Here is a 12,898-nt window from a genome sequence, read left to right as displayed (position 1 = left end):
ACACACACTTAGGAACTCCTTTATGAAAACTAGACCGAAAAGAGATCCGCAACGGACGGCACAGTGCGTCTATAGCATTCCCTGTGAATGTGGCAGAGCTACATTGGTGAAACAGGCAGACGTCTGGCCATGCGGCTCCGGGAACATAGGCATAACCTAAAAGAAGGTCTTCTAGAAAAATCTAAACTAGCCCAACATGCCTATGAAGAGGGACATAGGGTAGGCTGGGATGAAGCTAAGATTTTGGATATTGAAAGCCACATCAGGTATAGGAAATACAAGAAAGGGGCCCATATGGCATGCTCGGCCAACCCAATTAGCCAACCCAGTTTGGACTTTTCTCCCATTTGGATCCCCATTATCAGTAATGAAGTCACCAATTCACATAGAAGATCTGTGTGACGTGATATATACTTTTATTTATTTCTATTCAGTTATAAATTAGATAGATGTGATTTACTCCACTGTTGACGCTAGTTAGACACTATTAGTTTTTGTTACTAGTTCTTCTTTCTATTCCATGCTGTGGGGTCACGGACCTGGTTATGAGTTTAGTTTCGTGGCATAAATTTCTACAGATCTATCTATCCTGTTCCACGCTTGTAAGTGTTTGCTGCAATTTGTTATGAATATTTTTCTTATTAGCTCTCATGGACTTAGCCTGGTGTCAGGTTTTTATAATCTTCATGTTTTGTGAACTTGGTTTGTCCGGTGATTTAGGCTAGCTCTTTATAACGGACTCAACTGAATAGGCGTTTTCCTTCACCTGAGGAAGGAAACAGATCCAGTTTCCGAAACGTCTGTTTTTATTTGTTATCTTAAAAACCAGGACGATGGATAAAGTCCAAAAACCCAACATATCAGAAGGGTTTATTCTGGCCAAATTCCTGGAACCTGGGCAAACCATCAATGCTGCTTTTTATGTCCAGACGCTGCACAAGCTCCATTGTGCATTGCGCGATAAACGTGCGGAACGAAACATAATCCTGCATGACAACGCCCATCCCCATGCCGCTCGCCTCACATTGGAAGCAATTGCAAAGATGGGGTGGGAAGTTCTTCCACACCCCTCCTATAGCCCTGATCTGGCATCCTCCGACTACCATCTTTTCGGATTTGTGAAGGATCAGCTGCATGGACAAGGTTTTGAGACAAGGGAGGCAATTCAGAAAGCAGTGCGTCAGTGTCTTCGGATGGCTGGAACGGAATTTTACAGAAGGGTAATTTTCAAACTCCCGAATGCTAGGAGAAATGTGTACAAAGAAGTGGCGATTATGTGGAGAAATAAAGAAAGGTCTGTCGATTGAGGTGGTATATTTGGTTTGTCAATAATAAAGCATGTTACTTTAAAAAAAATTGTTACTCATGACTTTCAGTACTACCCTCGTATGTTATCGATAATGTATACTTTGGAGACTTAGGAGTCAAAAATATAATCAGGTGAGTTTTACTGAAATTAAGTACCAGATCGTTATTTCAAAACCAGCTTGTAACCCTAGTCATAACTCTATTTCATTTAATATTCAAAGAGTGTAGGTCATTTGAGGTAATTAAAATTGTTGTGTCATCCGTGTACAAAATAGTACATGCTATATCCTTATGAGTATTTGGGAAATCATTAATATAAACATTAAACACATTGGTCCCACGTTAAATCCCAGTGGAACACCAAACCTTACAGATTTCCATTCAGAGACTGTAATAGTCGAATTACAAGTATGCAGCACAACTCTTTGCATTCTCTTTTTTAAATAAGTCTCCAGCCATTTCAGAATAGGCGCTTTGACTCTATACATCTTCAACTTTTGAGTCAACAGATCATGACTGACAAAATCAAAGGCCTTTGTCAGATCACAAAAAATACCTACTGCAGACTCCTTATTGTTCCATACTTTAAGACAGTATCGGTTAGATTAAAGACTGCGGTTTGTGTAGAAGCATCCTTACGGAAGTCATGCTGCTCTGGAGCCAGGATATCATTTCTTATAAAATGCTGTTTAAGCCTGCTAAACACTAATATTTCAAATAATTTAGAGAAACTTGTCAATAAAGGTATCGGTCTGTAGTTGGAAATTTCAGTAACATCACCTTTCTTAAAACATGGTATAATATTTGCATATTTTAATTGGTCAGGACATATGCCCGAACTTACAGAAAGATTATAAATATAAGTAAGTGGTTTTGCTGTCTGTTCACCACATAATTTAGTAATTTTATTTGACAACCCACCATATCCACAAGAAGCTTTATTTTTTAATGAATTTATCGTGCTTAATACTTCTGCCTCAGTAACTGTAATATTTACAATTTCAGAAATCTTATCTGTAGAGTACTCACATGAAAATGGTAAGAAACATACATTATTAGAACTCTGAGCAACTAATTTGTTAACTGAACTAAAAAAATATGAGATAAACGTTTAAATATACTTGCCATACAAATTGTGAATGTATTTCCCACTCTGGCAAGTTCCATTATAGAATGATTTCTCTTATAAATGTTTATGACTTCACATTTTTTACCTTACCTGATATCTGTATAATTTAAAGTTTCTGTCAGTTTCCTGTTTTGTACCATGGTTCTAATAGAAAACACAAGAAGATATGAAATTTACTCTGTACACTTGTTAATATGTATGGTTGCCATGGCTGTTAAAGCAATGAGCAAATGTTGTGGTAGAGTTTCTCAATCCAGTTTGAATCCTCTTTGGTATTATTTTTCTTTTATTTCCATGAGTATACTTTAATTTTTTAATCCGCATATTTTTCCTTCTACTACTAGCTTTAGCTACTGTAGTGTAATGTATTAGCAAATGGTGACTGAAACTCAGATAGCTATAAATAGAACAGTTGAGTGCAGCTGGAATATTGATGCAGGGAGGAACAGTAGAAATTTTGACCCAAGGTAGCATCGTTTTGTATCCTTATGAAATAGGAAATATGCCTCACTTTCGTCCATGCGCAGAGAAAGATGCATCTTCTATTGGCCGGAAGGTTGCATTAACAATTTTGGCCACCAAATATATAAAAAATAAAGTAACTGTGGGAAATTGTTGTAGTGATTTTAATAACTTCAGCTATGCATAAATTGGAGTGAATCTAAGGCAAGACGTGGAAAGTCATATATTTGATTAATTAATGTTGGCATAAGTTCTAAATCAGTTGTAACAGTTCAGAATACAAATTTGGTCGAGTCAGTGGTTCTTTTATAAGAGTCAGAAGTAAATAACCATTTGAGTGCATTCAATTCAGGTCTTCTATTTTTCCATACTGATGAATGTTGTTTAGGATATGAACTGCATAGAAGGCATTATGGAGAAAATAGACAAGCAAAGAAGGTCGAATAATGGATATAATGGAAAACTTCCACATCTGTCTATACAAAAAGCAGGATAAACTCCTTCAGGAACAAAAATCTTAAATAAGAAACAACTACCTCTTTGTCACAAAACTGCAACCCTTATGGCAATGAAATACGCTGTGATCTTGCACAGATATGAAAACACACACACAGCTACACATCACTAGCACATAAACAGTCCAACACTCTGACCACCAGGAATCACTGGTAGGCTTCAGAGTGTCCTTTTTTCAGTAAATACCCAGTAAACTTACATTGTTAATAAGAAATGTACTTGGTAAAATTTATCCCTGTGCTTAACTAATTAAGCGCTATTTCATGAAGACGTATGGAGGAGTGGTTGTATAGATCAACATATTCTTGGTGTCAGTTCTAGTTTGAAGTGAGCGGTCAGCTTCATGCCCCATCCCTTGTGAAAGAGCCCCCAGTATCATTGGAAAGGAGGCTGGGAGGGTCCCAGAACTGGTCTGGATTACATGGAGAGGAGAAAAATCTTGCTCCTACTGACACTTAAACTCTGACCCCTCGGCAGCCCACCCTGTAGCCAGTTGCTGTATCAGCTCTGCTATCCTGGCTTCAATAAATATGCTTATTTATTCTAAAAATAGCATAGTAAGAGAGAAAAACTCTGATTACACTGTTATATTTATGGATACTTCAGGAAATGAGTATAAAACAATAACAACAACAACAGCATAGCACAACCATTATCACAGAACGCAGTGATGTTTTACATCTGAATTTTGACATAATACTTGTGAAATTTTACAGAAATGTACGACTCTAATTTTGTATTCTTATTTTTATTTATGGGAATTGTTTCCTCATAATATGTAAATTTCCTGAGGGTGGTGGTCTCATGAAACCAAAACATGTTGGGGTGTTGAGAACATGATAAATGAGCCAGATATACTTTTGTATGTCAGCAGCCCAAAGAATTTTATGCTTCTCGTTTTCAGGGGCCTGTGAAATGATGGGACAAGTGCCTCAATGTACATGGAGATTATGTTGAGAAATAAAAGCATTTTTCAAATCAGTACTCTTATTTGTTTAAGTTCTATATCCATTTGTAACTTACTTATTGACTTACCTACATATATTGAAACATTGCAGTACTGTGTATTGTCATAATGGCAAGTGTAGGAACCATATCTGGGACAAAGAATTGGCTATGGCTATGACTATTATGTTTGGAATTGTCTATAGTCTTGAGTTTTTTGTAGTGTTTGAGAAATTGCCATTTATATCTTCATGTATAAGGCAGAAGGTTTCCAACTCCATTGAGCCCATTAGAAAGATTTAGTCTTATTCACTGGATGAAATTCTGATTGAGACTTCCTCTTTCTAACAGGCCCAACTGTCCAGGAACATTTCCTCCCTCACACGTGATAAGGGACAGAGATCCAGTTTCCAAAACACTGTGTTTTAAAAGATATCTGGATGATGGACAGTAATGGTCATAGTTACTGTTGCACACCATCACCAGAAACTGACACAGTCAGAGATGTGGGTACTTCTGTTTGTGTGGTATATGATGTGTTATCTTCTGCTTTTATGTTACTGTACCAAATCAAAGCAATGTGCTATAAGATTTAAGTGTTCATCCAGAAGATGTTATGTGCCAATGATTGGGAATAGCAGAGTAGATTTTTTTCAGCCTCTAGATTCCCATTAAATGAAAATGTAAAAACTTTCATGTTCATGACATGCATCTTATTTGTACAGTATGTACAGTGAGGGCACTTCAAATGAAAACAGTTCTTTTTTTTATGAAACACTCTTATACAGTAAAATGAGCTTACATTACCATATTTGTGCATGTATAAGCCACATAAGATTTTACCTGTGTGAAATGAAACGTTTCCAGTTGCATTCACAGCACCTCAGTTGTCACCAGCAGCATTTACAGTAATTCGTGTCATTTCATTGTCTTCTGACTTCTTGGAATGTATAGTGTCGGCTGCTGTCATGTGATCAAAAGATGTCCATATACACTCAATTCAGTGTTGTTTCCATATGTGCACTAGCTTGCCAGATAACAATCTTAACAACTGACCCATGTCAGTAAATATGTTTGCTAAAAGACAACTTATGTGATTGGAAAATGAAACTCATTTGACAGTCAACAGAGAGTAATGCTTTGTGTGATAATTCATGTTACTATGAAATCTTACCTTTGCTTTGTGAGCAGTGGTACAAGACTTGCATAAAATAGAAAATTCACACAATAGTAATTTTACAGGATGTCCCTGACCATGTGATGGCAAGATGATGATAGTTGATTTTTCTGTTTTAAGAAATGAGTAATGCTATGTGTGACAGTTTTAAGTCACAACTAAAATCTAATGCCTTTATTGGTAGCAAGTATGAAGCCTCCTGTAGCAGAATACTGATTCTAATCATTGTTCACTGTAACAAACTTTGTGTGATGATGTTTGTTTCCTCCATAGAAGTTAACTCTCCTTCATGTACGAGGGGGTACCCAAAAGAAACCGAACTTATTTTCTTTTAAACTTATTTATTCAGATTTTAAGCACAAACCTTCAATCCCCTTCAAAGTACTCTCCACTTTCACTAATACACTTGTCTAGTCTTTTATTCCATTTTTCAAAACATTGTCTAAATTCATCTTTTGAGATGCTTGACAGCAACTCTGTCGTTTTTTCCTTCAACTCAGCAACATCAGCAAAACGCTTTCCTTTCATGTCTCTTTTCATTCTAGGAAACAAAAAAAAGTTTTGATCATTTCGGGACTCTTCTTTCAAAGCACAGTATGCTTCCACGCGACATTGTTTTTGTTCAGCAGTCAGCAGTCGTGGCACGAATTTCGCAGCCACCCTTTTCATTCCCAAATCTTCTGTCAAAATTCGCTGAACTGAGCTCCAAGTCACTCCCGACAGCTCCACAATTTCTTCATTGGTCCGTCGTTGATCTTCCTTGATGATTTCACGAATTTTTTCAACATTTTCATGTGTTCGGGCCGTGGAAGGACGACCAGAACGAGGTTTGTCATCAATTGACATTTCACCATTTTTGAAACGGGAAAACCACTCAAACACTTGAGTTTTCCCCATAGCATCGTCCTTGTACGCTGTTTTTAACATTTCAAGGGTTTCTGTTCCACTTTTCCTGAGCAAAAAGCAGAATTTCACCACCGCACGCTGTTCACGAAAATCAGGCATTGCAAAATCAACGATCACACAAAACAGTTGTCATTATGAACTCTGCCTTAACTAGTCCTTACCTTCTGAAGCAACGGTAGTCGGCTTATCGACTCAGGAATGTTAGCTCTATGCACTCATAGCGGCAAAACGCGGTACTACAAAAGTTCTGCCCACAAAAAAATTAGTTCAGTTTCTTTTGGGTACCCCATCGTATACTGTCAGTACTCCTTGAGATCTTGTGCTTGATGCTGGGAAAAGTGAAAGCATATTAAGCAGCAAAGTTTAAGTTAGAAGTTGTTCAGTGTGCACAAGAATGTGGATGTAAACCCTCGGGGAGAAAATTTGATGTAGATGATATAAATTACTATAAGATGATGGTCAGGTCAAAAAGTAAAACTGGATGGAATTTCTAAAAAGAAATATGCACTTCATGGTGAAAAGTTTTAAATATCCACATAAGGAGACCAAAGTGTATCAGTTTATTATGAAGAACCAAAAAAAAAAAATGGATTTGCATTATCAGTGGAAATGCTGCAGTTCAAAGACTGTAGGTTAACAAGGAATCAGAATATATCTGTTAGTGAGTTCAGAGTTATTTATGGATGGGTGAGGTGTTTTATGGCCAGACATGACATCGCCATATGGTGTCAGATGACAGTAGCATGGAGACTGCCAGAAGCATGTGAGGAAAGGCTACTCAGTTGCCAGAAATATGTCCTGAAACTGAGAAAGCATCATGAATACTTGTTAGGACAAATAGGGAATGCTAACCAGACCCTAGTATTTTTTATATGCCAGAATCCACAACAGTTAACTATTCTGGCTAATGAAGAGTGAAGAGTAGAACTACAGGAGCTGGGAAACAGTGCTGCACCATTATGCCAGCTATCAGAGCCTCCATATGTGATATTTAAACAGAAAACAATGGCTAAGGAGAAGTTCCATCAGGGAATTCTCGTAGTTCAGGTTGAGGAAAGTGGCTGGATGACTGAAGATATAGTTGAAGTCTGGGTTAAATCTGTGTGATTTTGATTGTTCAGTGTGCTGTTATGTCAGTGATCCGCTTGTTTCAGACAGCTTCTGGGGCCATACAGTGGAAAATGTGAAGGCCCAATTGCAATGAGAGAAATTTGACATGGTAATCATACCAAGAGGCATGACTGGGATGTTGCAGGCACTTAATGTCATAGCCAGTTGGCCACATAAAGCACGCATTCAATAGACATATAGTGAATGGGCACAGAATACACATTATTTAATGGTAACAGAATGCCCTAATAGTGCTTTGATGGCAGAAATGTGCCAGTTGATCCACAGAGCTTGGTGACCTGTTTATAATGCATGATAGCAAAAGGCTTAGAGGTTACTGGCATTGCACAAGGTGGCTGGGAATGAGGACAATTTCCTGTTGCAATTTCTGATGACGGAAGCTGCAGAGAGAGTGTGATTGCATTTGATAGTGACATATTCATTGTAATATCATTGCTGTGATTTTACTCAGTAATTATTTTCCTGTTTATATAGCAAATTTTACAGAGAAAGTGTTACAATTGAATTAACAACACAAAGCATCGATTCATGGTAAGCTCATTTCAACACTTTTCATTTTTCTTGCTAGCATTGTCTGCTGGGGGTTTCACAGCATACAGTGCTGGTGTCACAGACTCAAGTCATCTGTAGAGTAACAGTTTCTTTTATTTTTAATAGCTAACTTGTGAAAAAATTGCATAATATTCCTCCATGTATATGCCACATCCATTCTGGAGGAATTCTTGTCAGAAGAGGTGCTGCTTATACATATGCAAATACATAATTTTCCAACTTAATCGCTTTGTTTCTCAGTACACAGCTGTGACTCGTGATACTTTGATGTCATCCTGAAAAATACTTGTACAGTCAGTCATGCAAACAATTTTTCACTGTACACTGCACCTCCACGAAAGTTCAAAAGTTGAGTTTTGCTGTATGCTGCCTTTTAAGGACCCAAAAAGCAGCATCATCTGTGGTTGTCTACTTTTGTGTATGCTCTTTGATATCAGAGTTATGTTGTACTTTACAGGTTATTAATTGTTTTGATAAGACAAATATGAATTGAACCATCCTGTTCTATATTATTTAGAACATGTTGTCAATTTATATATTTTTTTATGAGAGTGCTAACTTCGATATTATATTTCAGTGGTGTTGAACTTCCTGTTGGAAGATGTGAGGACTCAGCTCGATCTAGGATTTGCTTGGCTGTATGAGGAATACAGCTTTATGCAAGGATTCAATAGAATGCCCGCATTCCTCAAGCAAGAGCAGAGCCCTGAGTACAGCTACAACAGGCTACTGTGTACATTGGCAAGAAATTTAATTGAGAGGGCAGAAATGAAAGACAGAGATGTGTAAGTATAAATGTATATAATCCACTTTTTGTTTCTGTAAGCAGTATTCTGAATGGAGAGATACCTTTCAGGAAGTATGTTACAAAAGGCCTAAAAATTTAAAAGTAAAATATTTATACATCCAGATATAGTGTTATGTGTTCAAGCTGACATACCATGTCTTTCTGTACATTTCTAATGGCATTCAATTCTTGTGTGCACAGAGCTCAGAAACCAGCATAGCCAGGAAAAGAGGGCAATGAGCATATTTGTAAGTTGTTTTAAAACTTCCTCCAGCATATGTGGATTTAAGCCCAGGAGCTTCTAAATCAGGATTTTTTCTGTCCATTCAAAGTACAGTTTTCTGTGCTTAGAAAAGTCATACCTAAATCATATTACATTTCACAATATGAGTCATGTTCAGATTTGTTACTACATCAGACTCTTTTGTGAGTTATGCGCAGAAGTACATTGCATTCTGTTATTATGTATAATTTCATTTGTATGTCTTATCTCACCTGAAAATGGGCCATTCTCTCCAGAAGGTTGTCCGATGAAAAAGCTTCTTCCCTGTGTCTCAGTGGTATTGTTGAACATGTTTAATAGAGCCCATAAGTTTGCTAAGTGGTAATCAGGAATCACTTCTCCAGGCCTCAGATTTGTTGTGAGATGGAAGCTTAATAGAATGAGGATAAAATTATTCCTACACAAACTGTATTTGAAAAAAAACTCTCCATTTTGAACAGCAGTGCTTCTGCCAGCAATCTTGGAGATGAGACATTTTGATTGTACTTATGTGAAATAAAAGGCTCCCATAATATTTTCGTTTCTTCTAAGGTAATGTCTTCACAATAATTGTGATTGATTGTGATTGATTTGATGAGATTCCGGCATCATTAATTAAACACTGCATACAGTTTATAAATAAACCATTAACTTTCATATTTAATCTCTCATTAAACACAGGTACCTTTCCATATTTGATGAAGATTGCCAAAGTACGGCCTATTCTAAAGAAGGGCCGAATTCAAGATATTACTAATTACAGACCAATTTCAATTCTTCCTGCATTCTCCAAAATCTTTGAAACTTTAATACACAATAGAGTTATGAGTTTTTTAAATAAATATAATTTGATTTCTAGTTCCCAAAATGGTTTCCGAGCTAATAAATCTACCTATACTGCTATCCAGTCTTTTCTTGAGGACATATCGATAACATTAGATTCAAAACGATTTGCCATGGGCGTATTTTTAGATCTTACAAAGCCTTTGATGTAATAAACCATGACCAGTTACTTATTGAATTGGACTTGTATGGACTTAGAGGAAAAATCCGTGAGTGAATGACCTCGTATCTAACAAATAGATTCAAATATGTAGAAATTTATCACCAGGACCATGTATCCTGTTATTCTAAGTCCTTTACCTCGTCACTTAAGGAAATTAAACATGGTGTTCCGCAGGGATCTGTTTTGGGTCCTCTGTTGTTTTTATTATTCATTAATGATTTGCCATATGCTATACCTCAGGCTAAGGTTGTACTATTTGCAGATGACACTAATATATTGTTCACTGATAACTCTCTTAGATCTTTAAATATAAAAATCAAAAAGGTTATTGATCAACTAGAAAGTTGGTTTAATGTGAATCAACTTTTTGTTAACACTGACAAGACCAAAGTATTATTTTTCCATGGAAAAGGATCTACTTCTAGGAACAGACCGGTCATACGTTTATTCAATAGGGAATTAGTATATTCATCTTCGGTGAAATTCTTGGGTATTGATATCTCTGAAAATTTGAGCTGGTTGAATCACACTCAATATATCTGCCTTAAGCTGAGCAAGGCTCTATATCTGATCAAATCCTTACATAATTCTGTTAGTTTACAGGTATTAAGAAATGTATATTTTACTAAATTTGAATCCATATTTAAGTATGGTATTATGTTTTGGGGTGGTGGAGGTAAAGAGATTGATACAGTTTTTAAAGTACAAAAAAAATGCATAAGAGCCATTATGGGCGTTGATAATCGGGCATCCTGCAGAAGGCTGTTTGGTGAGTTAGAAATTTTAACTGTTACTTCTTTGTATATACTGGAGATTTTATGTTTTATCATAAAAAATAGAATCTATACAACTCTGAACTCTGATGTGCATAATTACAATACAAAGCATAAACATAATCTGTATGCCCAACATTGTAATACAAATCGTTGTAAGAGAAGTGTGATAAACATGGGCATAAAACTATACAATAATCTTCCTATGGAGTTAAAGAATGTATCTGATTTTAAAGTGTTTAGGAGGAAATTGAAGTGTTATTTGTTGCATAGTGCCTTCTACTCTCTTCAGGAGTTTTTTTATATGTAAGATGTTGAATTAAATGACTGTAATTGTCTGTTAATGCATGTGCTGGTGGTTTTTTTATATAATTTATTTAAGTATTTATGTATTCTTTGATTATGTTAGGTGTGATTGTTATTAAATCTATATATTCACTTTGACACTATCTGATTGTATATTTTACAGTTATGGATGTAAATAAAAGAATTAAGAATTGCAGCTCAGCTCTAGATGAAGCACAGCATAATTATTAGTTTACAGTCAGTTACAATCAGTTTATAGAATTTGTCATTGGCAAATCTATCTGAAAAATCTTTGTCCCTTACCACCAACATTTCCAGCCTTTAGTCCATGTACACCAGGAAATTCATCCATCTGACCAAATGTGCTTCGAGTTAGAGACTTTTTCAAATGTGAGGGGAAGAAATAATCGTGCTTGCTATAGATGAGCAACTTTTACTTTCACTGGCATTTGAAGTGCTGAATTCAGTGTCAGAATTGTCTGAAATTGTTTATGATAGGTTTAAAATTGCATTGTTCTTCAGACTTTTTCCTGCAGCACATTATGATAGTTTTCGTTTTGTAAGACATCCAGGTGGATTACAAGAATCATCAGTTTTATCTTCCATGATGTCTAGGCTTAGAGAACCACAGGTTTAAGAGACAAAATCATGCACAGATGTCTTGAACCTCAGTTAGGATGCTACTGTAATGAGAGCAATTGTAGTCGCAGTGTCAACCAGTTCAGGCAGGTGAAACCACTGAGACTTCAGTGACACACTTGTGAGTTACTGATACCCAGATAAAGAGCTGCGTGCACATCGAGTGGCAACAATAATTTTAAGTGGATAGTAGGCTGTTCCTGAATCAGTTTGGCCCAGTGATTAATGTTAATAAATATGAGTGCATCAGTTAAGGTGAAATGAAAAATAATTAACTTTTCTGTGGCCTGAGTGGAACATAGTTTCATAACAAACAAGCAGTTACAGTGAGAATAGCAAATAATTAAAAACTATGGTAAGCTAGGAAGCAGCAGCCATTCAAATTGGGAAACCTTTAGAACACAGGTTCTCAACCAGTAGCATGTTCCATCCACCGGGGGGGGGGTAGTAAGGATCCAAAGTGAGTTGTAAGAGAACTGTTGTCACCTTAAATGTGCACAAAATTGCGATTTTACCATAAAATTATGGAAATCACCCAGTTTTACAACACAATTGCATGCAATGTAAGGATGTGCATTGTATCAGTGCTCACATTGATAATGTTTGGGGCAAACTCAAGTATGAATTTGGATCATATATCCTTCAGTCTCTTTCATATTTTTTAAAGTAAAAATTATTATCTATTTATGTAAGATTTTTTAAAATAAAAATATTCTGCAGTGATATAAGATTAAGAAGAGTTTTGTCTTCTGGGATATAATGCCATGTAGTCCAATGAAGGTGAACCAGTGTTTTGGATGAACATGTTACTCAGAGTCAAAGAATAAGCCAGGCAAGTGGCATGAAACGTGGCAAGCAGAGGGTTGACTTCGAATAAACTAAACTGAATTATGTCCCAGAAGAAAGAACTCTTCATAACCATCTCTATGAGATCCCCAAATCCTGCATGTAAGATTAAGTTCACAAATAGAGATTGAAATTGGATTACATGCCTCCCCC

At 36.4% G+C, this 12,898-nt stretch overlaps 1 protein-coding gene across 1 annotated transcript in view; it reads left to right on the top strand.

The window, feature by feature from the left end:
• Window positions 1–12,898, top strand: part of LOC111867797 (symplekin) — a 187,126-nt gene that overhangs the window by 80,566 nt on the left and 93,662 nt on the right. The window contains exon 12 of the mRNA XM_023857960.2: window positions 8,704–8,911. Within this exon, the coding sequence (XP_023713728.1) occupies window positions 8,704–8,911 (208 nt within the window). The remainder of the gene's footprint in view (window positions 1–8,703; window positions 8,912–12,898) is intronic.

This window comes from Cryptotermes secundus, unplaced genomic scaffold (assembly GCF_002891405.2).
Source record: "Cryptotermes secundus unplaced genomic scaffold, Csec_1.0 scaffold536, whole genome shotgun sequence".
Lineage (NCBI taxonomy): Eukaryota > Metazoa > Arthropoda > Insecta > Blattodea > Kalotermitidae > Cryptotermes > Cryptotermes secundus.
This window is presented reverse-complemented; position numbering and strand designations above follow the sequence as displayed.